This window comes from Cucurbita maxima, unplaced genomic scaffold (assembly GCF_002738345.1).
Source record: "Cucurbita maxima cultivar Rimu unplaced genomic scaffold, Cmax_1.0 Cma_Scf00064, whole genome shotgun sequence".
In the NCBI taxonomy this organism is placed as follows: domain Eukaryota; kingdom Viridiplantae; phylum Streptophyta; class Magnoliopsida; order Cucurbitales; family Cucurbitaceae; genus Cucurbita; species Cucurbita maxima.
In genome coordinates this window covers 654,776-668,720 of record NW_019272080.1, presented here as the reverse complement: position 1 = coordinate 668,720, position 13,945 = coordinate 654,776, and the positions used below count along the sequence as shown (strand labels likewise).

Genomic DNA, 13,945 nt, shown 5'->3' with positions numbered 1-13,945 from the left:
TGGAATTTGGATGTGGGATTGGGTCCGACTCGACTCGACCCAACTCAAATCAATTCGTCTCCTCTGACCTTTTTAGATATCACCCCCTTCCTCTTCAGTGAATTTTCTCCTCTGTAGCCAATGTTTCACGATGATATTCTAATAATTTATGTACCGTAAAAATCATCCGAGGATACGTAAATAATTAGTATGTTAGGGTAAAAATGATAACATTAATCTAAAAGAATTTTACGGGTGAACATTGATGCCAATTTAGGGCTAAAAATCTATTATTTTTCCTAAAGATAATTACATTTAAATATATCATTAAATAGAAAAGTCTGAAGAGAAAAAGAAAAAAAGTGAGCCCAATATATTCGCAATAGTCCATCAAATCAGTTCAGCCCATCTTATTAAAATAACAAAAAAAAAAAAAAAAAAAAAAAAAAAAAAAAAAAAAAAAAAAAAAAAAAAAAAGAAAAAAGAAAAAAACAGAAATAGGAAAATAAGGAAGCCCTAGTACCCTCTCTGTCTTCTTCCTCCGGCTCTCACGTGTTCCATTCTTCTTCACGCCGGCTTCTCCTCCCTTCCGTTCAGCAGCTCAGTGCCGCCGCCTCTCTGCCGCCCGTATTGTGCAGTCGCCGCCTCCCTCGCTCTTACCAGTTTGAACTGATTTTCTACTGGTATTCTCCCAATCCTCATCTATAACTTTATGTATCGTTTAGATTGGAGTACTCTATCACATATGTGGCGTGTAGTTCTGGACCTACAATCTGTTAAAGAGGTAGGGATGTTTTACCATTGAGATGGATTCTTGTAGTATCTATTGTGTAATGGGTTTTAGAGTCTTGAATTTAATATTTTACAATTTCAGGGCAGAGCGCAGCACCATAAGAACAACAAACTTTGAACCATCTAAAATGGAGTTAAGATAAGAAAGATAGGATGATGAAATATTTCTGGGGTTGAATGGGTTGAAGGTGGCCTCCCCAATAATTTTTCACCCCAGCACTCCTCCCCCTATAAGTCCCATCTGCCTAGCTCTGACTAATCTCAATTCAAATCAAATTAAGTTAGGAAACTAGAATTGCTGAGGAAATTAGGTGAATGATCTAATAGGGCGAACACCTTGGCGATACTTGGAGCAAATCTCGAGGGACAAAATCAGGGGTATTCGAGTATTAGATAGAACTTCGACCAAGGTCATCCGAAGGTTTCTTTTTTTAAAAAGTAAAAAGAGAAAATACTTCTGCTCCAGCTCCCTTATTCTGTTTTTCATTCCTCATGATATTTCCTCACCTCCCGAGATTCTCTCTAACAATCGTTTTATCCTCTCTCCAAATTGCTTATATTGGACGATTCTGAATTATAAATCTATGTCAGTTTAGGCAATTTCTATTTGGGTTATCGTATGCGTGATTGATTTTCTCTTTGTGCTTATCAACCAACGAATTAGTTTAATTTGTTTACTGTCGTCTTATGTTGATAACTTTTCTGTTCCTAAACTGGGAGTCTTACATAGTATTTCCCAGAACCCTGGCGTGTATTACAATATGTATTTGACATGACATAAACTATATGATGATCAGCTTGTTCAATTTTTAAAGATGCCTCGAAAGCCAACAAAGCGGCGCCAGCTGCTGGGAACTCGTCCTTTAACTTTTTCCTCATTTGCTCGTGCTTCTTGTATGGTGAGGAATCAAATTTCGAAGTCAAAATTAATGAAATCTCACCCTAAACATGAAGGTATTAACCTACTTTGGGTAGATTTTCTTTCCTTGAACTAGTGAGTTCATTTCTTAGTGCGCTGGTATTGATACTGCTGAGTTTTTAGTGAATATTATTATTGCGTTTTGTTCTAATTGTAGGTAATGCTTTTATTAGGAATAGTCCTGAGCCCCAGAGTGAATCATCTGACTCTTCTTCCAGCGATGAAGAGTTTGAAGTAAGACTGTTTGTAACTTAAATCTTGAACTTTTTCTTACCTTATATGGTTCATATTTTCTTATTCATTCATATGTATTATCATATATGAACTTTGTTGATCGTTTCTTGTAGGAAGTTCAAGCAGACTTTGCCTTTTTTGATCCGAAACCTGATGATTTTCATGGGGTGAAGACATTGCTGCAAAACTACCTAGATGACACACAGTGGGATATAAGTGGATTTTCTGATTTAATATTAGGACAAACCACAGTAGGTTCTGTTGTCAAAGTTGAGGGAGATGAAGATAATGGAGTATTCTCTTTTATCACAGCCCTTAACTTGGCAAGATATAAGGTAAGCACTATAGAAGTGCGAGCCAATACTGAATTCTCACTCTAACTGCCTGTAGTCTTCTAGTAGTTGGTTCATGCAGCATGGCAATCTGAACCACTGTCAAAGTAATTATGTGCTTAGCCTTAGTGTAATTAGGTTTGAGATAGGAAACTTGAGCAATTTGCAGCTTCATGACAGAGCTGCCATCCTTATAATTCTCATGTCTATTTTAACGGGAATACATAGAAAGTTATTCAACACGAACAACCTATTCAGTTGCAGTGTCAAAGCTTATGACTCTGTGCCAGTTTTGTAACCTTTTAATCGTCTTTATCGGTAAACTGTTGTGGAAATTTTGTCTCACTAGGACAGTAGATCTATAATGGAGCTGAAGGAGTATCTCCTCAAAGTTTGCCCGGACAAGGATATAAAGAATGACTTGAAACAACTTCTGGAGGAGCAAGCATCCAGTGTTGGTCTCATAGTCTCTCAGAGAATTGTGAATCTTCCTCCTCAACTTCTGCCACCACTTTATGATGCCCTTTTTGATGAAATATCATGGGCTATTGAGGACGAGGTTAGATATAATATCATTTGTACATTCTTCTTCTCAAGTATCCATGAGAATGTATTGAAAACATTTATTGTCTGTTTTTTCTTAAGCCAACTAAAGAGCTCCAGGATTCCTTCCGCTTCAAATTGCATATCTTAGTGAGTAAAATTTACAAGGTATGCCAACGTTTAGTACCTTTTCTACTTTTCAACAATTATTTCTTTCATATGACCGTTGTGTGTTGTACAAACTACAGCTCAAGAATACAAATCATAAGAAAAAGGCGACTCCTGAAACAGAAGAGTCAATTATATATGTAAAGGCAGAAGATGAAATATTTCACAAGGTATTTTGATGCAGCTTCCCTGTACCATTGTTGCTTCTTAGATTCTCTTCAAACCGTCTTAACAATGGTTTTCTTAACCAAAAACTTATTTCAGTTGTGTTCATGGTCCTTCTGCTTTCCCTTGCACGTCCAGCCACAAACAACTAACGAGGCAAGTATTAAACTTGTACACGACTAATCCGAATAGTGTTCATAGTTGTAAGACATTGTTGTTGGATGCTTGCATTGTACCCAATTGCAAAGATGGCCAGGTCATGTGTTTTCGGATTTGTTTTTAGCGTTTCCTTGTTATGATTCAATGATGTATGGTATTGAAGGCACTGTAAAATGTATTCATAATTTCGTTTTTCATGTGTTGTTTTTTCTTGCAGCTAAAAGGTTACCAGTTAATGGGAATAGTAATGGCTGTTGAAGCAAGCAAAGTTCCCACATTTCGAGATGAGTTAAAATCTTTAATTAGTGAATCCTAGCTGCAATCTTAGTTGCAGAGTGCTGAAAAGAAAGACGTTTAAAATGTTTGTAATTCTTAGCTTGAGGAAGTTGAAGTCTCCAATTTTGTTGTGAATGCGAGCGGGATGCCTAATTAGTTGAGCTGTTTCTTCGAGGACTTTTATGTATTGCATCAAAAATGAAAAATGTTTTTGAATTAAAATTTCTTGGCCAAGGGACCTCTGTAAATGTGAAAAAAAAAAAAAAAAAAAAAAAGCCCTGTGTAAATGTTTTTCAAGTGTATGAGTAATATCTTTAAATAACCTTTCCATGTTATTGATATACTAAATAGTATATAAAGTGTATGATGACTTATAAATGATGTATGATAATAAATTATAATGTTGTGTTTTTCAAGGTTAGTTTGGACTTTTTATCTTTATTATTTAGGCTTAGCCAAATATATTCTTACTCGATTTGCAAACATGAAAAAGTATCTCATTCGACTGGTTGATCCGATCCAAATATGTGCCATGTGCAGGTTGACTATAAAACTAAGGATTTGGACATTCCAAGAATCTTGCTCTATCGATGTGGAATATGTGTTGAAAGAAGATTTTTCACCCTACTCAGAAAAATTTACACTTTTTTTTAGCATGAAATAGTTCATTGCACATCTCGTCATAAAAGAAATAAAGGAACCAGTCTCCACAAGGATGATCGGGAGTGAATTTAATGCATAAGCATTAGTAAAAGTACAAGCATACAGTGTAGTCGATACCAATAGTAGTAGAGAAAGGTCCACTTTAAAAGAAAAAAAAGCATATCCACCGATGATAACTAGAGCCGTACCGATTGTTCCTCGAGTTCCCTATCCATAAGTTTCCACCCAACCTAATTTGAACAATTAACCACAAAGAAGGAAATTGTTTTTTTTTTCTTTTTTTTGTAAAATTATTAAATGGGCAAATACTTTTATATTATTATTTTTGAGTTAAAAATAGGCGATAAATCTATTAAATATCATCTCCAAAACCAGACAACACTCATACTCCTCGCTGCACTTCATTTCTAGTAAATTCCCTTGGTTTTTCTCTCTTCTGCGCTGCCGTCGTTCCTTCTTCTTCTTCTTCTTCTTCTCATGATTTTTTGCCCAAAATGTTGGCCGCAATTTCAATACCCTCCAATTTCCACTTCCCCGTTTCCTTCCGACAACACGCACTCTCGAGTACTCGCATGAAGATTTTTGCAGTTGGAGCTATGGGAACTCCTAAACCCAGAGACCCATCGCTCCTTCTCTTTCGTCTTCGTTTCAGCACAGAATTTTCCTGTAAACGCGTTGTACGCTGGAGGGTTAGCAGCGATGGTGGTGGTGCTCTTGATTCTACACAGCAGCAGTCTGCTACTTCCGTAGGTTTCTGCTACTTCATATCCTATCTGCGTTTTGCTCATCTGCGATTGTCGCCTGTTTGTTTTAGAATTTGAGTTTTCCTTCTTTTTCAGTTTGAACTGGACTGATTCATTTCGAGTTAAATAACAAGTTTACTCAACTTGGTTATGCATATTTAATCCCAAAAATTAAGTGTCACTATGAACTTTGGTTCTAATTATACTTTGATTTTCACGTAGTGTTTGATTAGACTGTTAAGGTACAATATTCATTTTGTCTATTATCTATTAGACCTACTTTTTTGACGCCACCATTAACATGTTATAGTAAATCATCACTTATAAGTAACAATTTTAATAGCAGAAAGTTCATAAAACAAAATTGAAAGTTCAAGAACATCATTTGAACTCTCTAAAATTCAGGAATTAAATAGCTGCAATCAGTGAGCATTTTGTAACTAAACCTCATGTTTATTATTTTTGCCAGGGCATCGTTTTATGTTTAGTTTCTTTGTTTGTATTTTGGATTTGTAATCCACTCTAAAAAGTGCTTGCAATTCTGTTTATTTATGGCTTAACTTTCTTTTTCTTTGAAATGGTCATTGTACTGTCTGAATTAGTTGTGATTGTATGCAAGGTGCCGTATGGAATTTAGGTTGAATGTTTATTATCAGCATGAAAGCCATAGATTGTTGACCAAAATACAGTGTTAAATTGGAAAAATCTGGACTGATTTTTCCTACATTCTCGTGTTTCGCTTATTTTTCAAGGTTCTTGGTGTTTGCTAATTTATGTTAATGGTGATATGCTGTAATTGTACTCTCAGGACATCAGAGACGTACCAAATGATTCTTCTAGTGTTGGACACAGTTATGTGGCATTGTTTATCCGGATGCTCGGCTTAGATCATGATCCTCTAGATAGAGAACAAGCAATCGTAGCTTTATGGAAATATTCCCTTGGAGGGAAGAAGCACATAGATGCCATCATGCAGTTTCCTGGATGCTTAAATCTAACAGTAAATCTTCTTAGGTCAGAGTCAACCTCTACATGTGAAGCAGCTGCTGGCCTTCTACGGTCAATTTCTATGGTGAACTTATTCCGAGATTCAGTTGCCGAAAGTGGAGCAATTGAAGAGATAACTGCCTTGCTTAGTCGACCGTCCTTGACTCCTGAGGTGTGTTTTTCTTTTACGTTTGTCTTTTGGCAGCTTGTAATTGAGCCATATCTGAATGCAGCTGTAGCTGTGCAGGTGAAGGAGCAAAGCATATGTGTTCTGTGGAATTTGTCGGTAGACGAAAAACTCAGAAAAAAGATTGCAAATACTGATATTCTGCCATTACTCATTAAGAATCTTGATGATGAGGACATGAAGGTGAAGGAAGCAGCTGGAGGGGTTATAGCAAATCTTACTTTGAGCCCATGTAACCATGGGGTTATTGTTGAATCAGGCTTAATTCCTAAACTGGTACAACTTTTTTTCTTTTGTTCTGTGCATTCTTCAGCTTATATAAAATGGCTGTTTGGAAGTAAACATAGTGTTGACTTTTGCTCTGTGGCCTCAGGCGTATCAGTTAAAAGCTGAGGCAGACAGCTCAAAAACTGTGAGAAAGGAAGCAAGAAATGCGTTGCTAGAACTTTGTAAAGATGAATATTATAGAATTCTTGTGATAGAGGAAGGACTGGTTCCAGTACCAGTACTTGGTGCTGCTGCCTATAAATCCTTCAAACCAGGCCTGCATTCATGGCCAAGTTTGCCTGATGGCACAGAAATTGAACGATCTTCCAAAAAACCTTCAAGATTTGGTGCCTCTGAATTACTCCTCGGATTGAATGTTGATAATAATGCAAACATAGAAGAAGGCAAGATTAATGCAATTATTGGACGGTCACAGCAACATTTTCTGGCTAGAATAGGTGCCATAGAACTTGAAGATTTAAAGGACACTCAATCTGAATCATCTACCAGTAATCATCTTACACTCTTACCTTGGAGAGACGGTGTGGCTCGACTAGTCTTGGTCCTCGAACTAGAGGATGATAATGCCAAAGTGAGAACTGCAGAGTTAATTGCTGATGCATCTATCAATGAACACATGCGTGTTTCATTCAAGGAAGCTGGAGCAATCAAACATTTAGTAAAGCTTTTGGATAGTATGAATAATTCAGTCAAATGGGCTTCAATTCAAGCCCTGGAGAGACTGTCAATCAGGTAAAACTTGAGTTATGTCATTCCAAGTTCTCACTATTAGATCCACATTGGTCATGGGTTTATAATCTAAGAATACTCTCTCCATTGGTTTGAGGCCTTTTGGGGAAGCCCAAAGCAAAGCCATGAAAGCTTATGCTCAAAGTGGACAATATCATACCATTGTGGAGAGTCGTGTTCGTCTAACATGGTATCAGAGCCATGCCCTAAACTTAACCATGCCAATAGATTGACAAATCCTCGAATATCGAACAAAGGACTCTAAAAAGAAAAAAGGAGTCAAGTCTCCTCGAAGGCAGTAAAAAATGACTAAGACTCCAAAGGAGTCGAGCCTCGATTAAGGAGAGGCGTACTTTGTTCGAGGGGAGGTGTTAGATGAAAGTGTCCCACATTGGTTAATTTAGGGAATGGTCATGGGTTTATAATCTAAGAATACACTCTCCATTGGTTTGAGGCCTTTTGGGGAAACCCAAAACAAAGCCATGAGAGCTTATGCTCAAAGTGGACAATATCATACCATTGTGGAGAGTCGTGTTCGTCTAACACTCACCACTTTCAATAGTATATAGATTGTTTATCATAAAGTGATTGTTTGTTTTCTATGGTATAATTTTGCTGGTGTTGGCATAGCAATGTTGTTTGCCAGACAATTGAAAATGAAGGTGCACTTAGTCCTTTGCTCAGTATTTTAAAGCTCTCAAGTATTCCTGAAAATGTGATGGAGAAGGTAATTTTGTCTACTTTAGATTTGTGAAGAATGAAGTAGTTTGGTTTGGTACTGACTCGAGTCGTCATCCCTGTCTTGTAGACCCTCGATATACTTTCTCGGATCTTGGACCCTAGTAAAGAAATGAAATCAAAGGTTTTGTTTTGTGTTTCATGTATCAAGTTGTAAGACCTTGAATCTTGGAATTGACTTACTAAGAGTGTTCATACATTCCAGTTTTACGATGGACCACTGAACGGATCTCGAGGGGGACAACATTCAGAAAGGAATTCTGAAGCTTCTACCAGGTTGAGTGTGAATCTTGCTGGTCAATCATTATTTTTGATCAGTTAGATACTAATATGAATCTTCTTTTAACAACTTTTTAGGAAAGATGTGTTGGATGCTGTTGTTGTTTCTAGCCTAGTTGAGATTTTGAAGACCTCATCCCCAAACTTGAAACGCAAAGCTGCTTCTATCCTAGAATTTATTTCTATTATGGACCCAAGCATGGATATAATCGATCCCATGGAGATAGAATCTGGATTGTCCGCAGTTTTCCAGCTTGGAGTTTCAATAGGTACGCACACCATTTTACTAAACATCAATTGACATCGTCTTTGAAAATTGTACGAGTGCATGCATAATGCGGTTGTGATACAAATGCTATTAGGATAGTTCTAGGAATATTATTTGGGCATTAAGTTTATATTAGTAATTAGTCAGAAAAGTTATTGGAGATTTGTTATAACTAGAGTGAGTGGGAAAGGATGGGGATAGAAAATTGTTCAGAGTTTAGGTTTGAGTGAGATTACTCAAGAAGGGAGGTTTTAAGTACCTACAATATTGGGGTTATATTGTAGTTCTTGTATCTCTTTATATTTCAGTACTGTTCTAGTTCTACATGGGCTCCATCAGATTAACATCTGTTCTGTTTATTTAGTTATTTGTACCATTATTAAACATCAAACCCATCGTTTCAATGATCGTCAAATAATGTCACTGATAGCTTAAAAGCGAAGAATATTTGAATGAAAACACTAGTAATGTATTGGCATCATTCTTTTATCCATAGATTTATTTTTGTAATAAAAGTTGGAAATAACCATGTTTAACATTGTGGTTAAAACGCAAGTGGAAAATCCTTATCCCATTGTCTTTGAGGTTATTGATGCGGTGATTTGACGCCTACCCTTGCCTATAGTTACTCATAGATCAAGCTGCAAACCCGTCATTTATTGAAACTGGTGGTTGAAATAGTGCTTCTTGCCATTTTTCTGTACTTCTTCTTGTGTGTTATGCCTTCCATAAGTAATGTCCTAGAGGATGAGTTTTGTCATTTCGTGTTTGTACTTCCATATGTTCTTGCACTAAGTAATTATGAAAGACATATACGGTCAGATTCCACGTCGTTTGGAGAGGGGAACGAAACATTTCTTAGAAGGGTGTGGAAACCACTCTCTAGTAGACGCGTTTAAAAACCTTGAGAGGGAGCCTAGAAGGGAAAGCCTGAAGAGGACAATATCTGTTAGCGATGAGTTTGGGCTGTTACAAGGAGAGGGGAACGAAATATTCCTTATAAGGGTGTGGCAACCACTCCCTAGTAGAGCGTTTTAAAACCTTGAGGGGAAGTCTAGAAGGGAAAGCATAAGGAGGACAATATTTAATAGCGGTAGGCTTGGGCTGTTACAAATGGTATCAGAGACAAGTTACCGGTGCGAAAAATTGAACGGAGTAGGACTAGACCCTTTCCCTAGAGGCATTTTAAAAACCTTGAGGGAAAGCCCAAAGAGGACAATATTGGCTAGTGGTGAGCTTGAGCCGTTACAAATGGTATAAGTGCCAAACACCGGACATGTGCCAGCGAGGATGTTAGGCCCCAAGGGAGTGGATTGTGAGATCTCATATTGGTTGGAGAGGGGAACAAAACATTTCTTATAAAGGTGTGGAAATCTCTCCCTAGCAGACGCGTTTTAAAACCTTGAGGGGAAGCATAGAAAGGAAAGCCCGAAGAACAATATTTGCTAGCGGCTCACTGCTTGGGTATTGGGAAAGGAATATTGAAAGAGATTGGGAAAGGAATATTGAAAGAGATACAGATAAAATAGATCAAAGCTGCAAATGCTTTTTGTGGAAATAGTAAACTATGGAAATTCCTACCCAATTAATTATTAACAACTCCCTAACATCTAAAATCTTGGTCAAAATTTTGAATACTTTGAATCATATTTCAATATTGGGTTGTTACATGTACCTTTCTAGTAATTTTGGAAAATGAAAAATTTGAAGAAAAGATGCCCAAGTTGTCGTTGTTGCAAGTCCAATTGCTATTTTCCTTAACCTCAGATAAAGTCACATCTCAAGTTTTTGCATTAAATCGATCCTTTCATTCAATCAAATGATAGAGGTTTCTTCTAGTCTCAATATTCTAGCTTGGTCAACTTCTCGTTCCAAACTTTTGTGACAAATTAGCACTTAGTACCAAACATTGATAAGAAAATATGAAAAGATTAAATATACCATAATCTGTCCATTTAAATTTTTTAGTTGAGTGGAGTAGATGTCCTAAGTTCAGAAGTCTATTATTTTCTTTCCAATCAACATCGGTACCCATATATTTGGTCTTTTGCAAGTTTGGGACCTTACAAGTGAGAGATAATGTTAAAAATGTCTCAAAAAGATCAAATAATTTCCTCGATATCTTCATTTGTATTTGTCTATAACATCTGCCTTGTTAAAGCAGATGAGATAGAAACTGTAGCCTTCTCATTCTTTTGGAATTTGTACGCCAGATTGAGGAACAGCTGCTTCAGAAGTTATAGATTTTTGCACTCTTAGTGTGGAACTTGATATGTGTATCGCTTCCGTATAGCTTCTGAAACTTCAATACTGATTTGTAATGATTAACTTGATAGTTCCTGAGCATTAGATATTGAAGGCTGCTTCTCTATGTGAATTTTGGTTGCACAGATGCTGATGCTGAAGATTGGCCGCCTGAAAGACATGCCCTTGAAGTTGAAGAAGCTGGTCTTGCAATATCAGCTGCCTCCCGACTACTAACAAAGCTTATGGATTCTGAAAAGTTCTGCAACAAAATAAACGCCACCCGTTTCACCGAGTCGCTTCGTCAAATCCTGAAGTTGGATATTCCCGTTCAGCACAAAGATTGGATTGCTGCTTGCCTAATCAAAGTCAGCTCCGTTGCAGCTCTGAGCATAGATTCTGGAGATCCCATCGACATGGAGGTCGCTCTGTACGAAACTATACCGAGACTTATTCAGGAGATGAAAAGCTCGTTGTCCATGGAAGTTCAGGAATCCGCTGTTGTGGAGCTGAACAGAATAGTCTCGGAGGGAATGGTTGATGCGACCCGAGCTGTTGCTTCAAAAGGCGGCATCTTTCCATTGGTGAAGCTGATCGATGAAGGAAGTGAGAGGGCAAGAGAAGCAGCCTTAGCCATATTGTATAATCTGAGTATGGATACTGAAAATCATCCAGCAATTTTAGCTGCTGGAGCTGTGCCAGCGTTGAGGAGAATTGTTCTGTCGCAACGAGGACAATGGCAACAAGCTCTTTATTTGTTGAGGACATTGCCTACATGATAAAAGGTATGCGAAAATTGAAATCAAAGTTTAATTATACTTGAATTCAAGTTAAACAATCTAGCTTCGAGATATTTCAAATGAAAATTTATTTAGGAAGGTTATAGTTCTTGAAATGTTTTATAGACGGTCCAATGTTTGTTTTTTACAAACTAGATTTGTAAAATAAAAAAAAAATAAAAAAAATTTATACTTTCTTTTAGCTCGACTTGAGTTTATTTGCAATTGTATGTCGTTTAGGTTGCTTGTAAAGTGATTCGAATCTTAAGTAAGTGTTATTGTTTTGAGATATTTGATTAAAAAGATAATTTAAATTTTACATTCTTTTGGAGTAATTTCTTATCAATCTTAAACTAAGTGTTTTTGTTTTAAGATATTTGATTAAAAACTTTTGGAGTAATTTCTTATCGTTTTGCAACCTATACTCCATACCAGCCTCATAGAGTTTAATGGTTCTTTCGGTTTGAGATTATATTTTTAGTAATGTTGCCTATCTTATTCGATCTCAACTCTTCATAGTTATCAAGACAATTTGAATCATAAAAGAGATGCTCTCAATATGAATCTTATCAGTTCTCTAAGTTTTAACGTAACCATAAACTTTATACTATCTCGAGGTGTTGGTGCTTCACAGATTTGAGAATATCATGTTCATAGTAGAAAGCATAATGATATATTTAGAGCAGATTTGAGAAAAAATTTATCAGTAGAATGAGATGAGTTGAGAATGGTTTATTCATCATCTTAGTGTTTCAATGAAGTAAGCATTTTAAGATGCTCGATTAATTGGATTAAGTTTAAACCTTCCATCTATTCACTTGAGCGTTTGTGAGGTTGAGTCAAATCTTGGGAAGATATCATGCGCCCATCATAAGAGCGTTCAAGCTACACGACCAAGAAATTCCTCTGAATTCAAAGGTTAGAGAGAATGGAAGAAGAGAAAGGAGTAAAGAGTAAAAGGATTAATTAGGGTTTCAAAATTGACATACACATATTATATAAACCATTAATTAGGGTTTTCTCTCTTCTATTTCATTCTTCTTTTTTCTTTCCGCTCTTTGCAACCTTATATGGAAATTCAACCATATTCTTCAATAATTATGTGGAGGGAATTGATTTGAAGTCTTTTCAAAGAAAAATGATTTTTATTGGCTCAAAAAAAATCTAAAATTTAATTACAAAAATTAGAAAAAGAGATGTGTGGAAAAGCAAAAGTGAAAGCGAAGAGAGTGGAAAAGTAGAAAGAAATAAAGGAAAAAGGGGACGGAAGAGAGGACGAGAAAGGACACTGTCCCCTGCTCTTTCAAATGCCCTCCAATTCCACCCCACCAACGCAACCCAACTTGAATTATAAGGGTTGAATTGAGTTGAGTTGGATTGGGTCGTATTCATTTTTCTTACCCCGTATCTCTTGGATTTGATATCTTGCACTCTGCCATGTTAAATCTCTGTCTTCCCAAGGTTAGTATGCATCTCATGACCCCTAAGGCTAGTATGCTATCTCATGACCCCTGTATCTCTCTATTTAAACCTTATAATGCATATTCTTGTTGGGTTAATGTCCATACTTTAGTGGCTCAGTTCATTACTATAACTAAATATCACTGCAACTCACCCAAAACATGCCTTAGAGTTCATATAGGTTTTGTACATTTTATACACTACTTAACAATAGATTGTATATCTAGTCATGGGAAGGCATGTTGTGGGGTCGAATTACAGAAGTATACGACTCTCTACTGATACCAATTTGACCAAACCCTAACTACTCTCTTTTTTTTCTCCCTCTTTAAAATCTGATTAAAATTTAGCCTCAGCTGTTGTGAAAGTTTAAACTTAAAAAAAAAAAAAAAAAAAAACCTATTCTAACCTAAGACTAGAAATTTAAATCTAAGTCTACCCTATGCACGTGCCACAATCTCTACTCGTGATGCTGGCCTCCTCTGTACATGTGCGCCTTGCCTTTACCTGAAAAATGACATGGCACACGACTTGAGTATTTAGAAGAATATTGTAAGTGACCCCACTTAGGAGGCCATGCAAATGCAAACACATGCAATCATACTCTTGGGACCTATCTCTATCTCATCTAGGGGTGGCCTCCAGTCTCAGGACTACTATGGATATGTAGTACTTCTCTACACAACCCACACGTGCGAGTGTGAATCCCTAGAAGGCTTGCACACCCCCTAGACGCTCTTTGGTCAAGCTACTTTGTAGCAACGTTCGAAGGTCAGTGGAACCCTAGTGTCATGATCGCCATGATCACCCTGCTCGTCATCATACTATGCGTGCCCGCGCTCATCATATGTAGGGAAAGTATCCCTATGCTTATGAACATACAACATGCATGAGGCCCCTCTAATTTCCATCTTATAAGCTCTTCTGACACAACCCTCTAGTGACACATGCTCGTTGTTACATTAAGTGACACATGCTCGTTGGATATTTATATGAATATCATTTTCATGCT

General features: G+C 36.9%; 2 protein-coding genes across 4 annotated transcripts; both read left to right on the top strand.

The window, feature by feature from the left end:
* The first annotated feature begins 488 nt into the window (after window positions 1-488).
* Window positions 489-3,815, top strand: LOC111472105 (protein BCCIP homolog). Of its 3 annotated transcripts, XM_023117801.1 has the most exons (10): window positions 510-587; window positions 619-662; window positions 1,569-1,725; window positions 1,848-1,924; window positions 2,038-2,259; window positions 2,606-2,815; window positions 2,902-2,967; window positions 3,048-3,137; window positions 3,232-3,288; window positions 3,509-3,815. In XM_023117801.1, exons 3-10 carry the CDS (start codon window positions 1,587-1,589, stop codon window positions 3,605-3,607), a joined length of 960 nt encoding a protein of 319 aa, XP_022973569.1. In that variant the 5' UTR covers window positions 510-587; window positions 619-662; window positions 1,569-1,586; the 3' UTR covers window positions 3,608-3,815. The 3 variants fall into 3 exon arrangements, with proteins under 3 accessions (XP_022973567.1, XP_022973568.1, XP_022973569.1); XM_023117799.1 differs by having other exon boundaries at window positions 489-662; window positions 1,587-1,725; XM_023117800.1 differs by having other exon boundaries at window positions 489-662.
* An 805-nt stretch (window positions 3,816-4,620) lies between these two features.
* LOC111472102 lies at window positions 4,621-11,623 on the top strand. Its single transcript, XM_023117796.1, has 9 exons — window positions 4,621-4,976; window positions 5,782-6,132; window positions 6,208-6,423; window positions 6,521-7,167; window positions 7,795-7,891; window positions 7,973-8,026; window positions 8,108-8,178; window positions 8,260-8,450; window positions 10,841-11,623. Exons 1-9 carry the CDS (start codon window positions 4,725-4,727, stop codon window positions 11,470-11,472), a joined length of 2,511 nt encoding a protein of 836 aa, XP_022973564.1. The 5' UTR covers window positions 4,621-4,724; the 3' UTR covers window positions 11,473-11,623.
* The last annotated feature ends 2,322 nt before the right edge of the window (window positions 11,624-13,945 follow it).

What these genes read in the sequence shown, in the direction of transcription:
- LOC111472102 (XM_023117796.1), top strand. Translation starts at nt 4,725, where the DNA reads ATGTTGGCCGCAATTTCAATACCCTCCAATTTCCACTTCCCCGTTTCC. An exon ending in CAGGCTTAATTCCTAAACTG is followed by an intron (nt 6,424 to 6,520) that starts GTACAACTTTTT and finishes CTGTGGCCTCAG; the next exon opens with GCGTATCAGTTAAAAGCTGA. An exon ending in CTGAAAATGTGATGGAGAAG is followed by an intron (nt 7,892 to 7,972) that starts GTAATTTTGTCT and finishes CCTGTCTTGTAG; the next exon opens with ACCCTCGATATACTTTCTCG.
- LOC111472105 (XM_023117799.1), top strand. Translation starts at nt 1,587, where the DNA reads ATGCCTCGAAAGCCAACAAAGCGGCGCCAGCTGCTGGGAACTCGTCCT. An exon ending in CATGGGCTATTGAGGACGAG is followed by an intron (nt 2,816 to 2,901) that starts GTTAGATATAAT and finishes TTTTTTCTTAAG; the next exon opens with CCAACTAAAGAGCTCCAGGA. An exon ending in AGCCACAAACAACTAACGAG is followed by an intron (nt 3,289 to 3,508) that starts GCAAGTATTAAA and finishes TTTTTCTTGCAG; the next exon opens with CTAAAAGGTTACCAGTTAAT.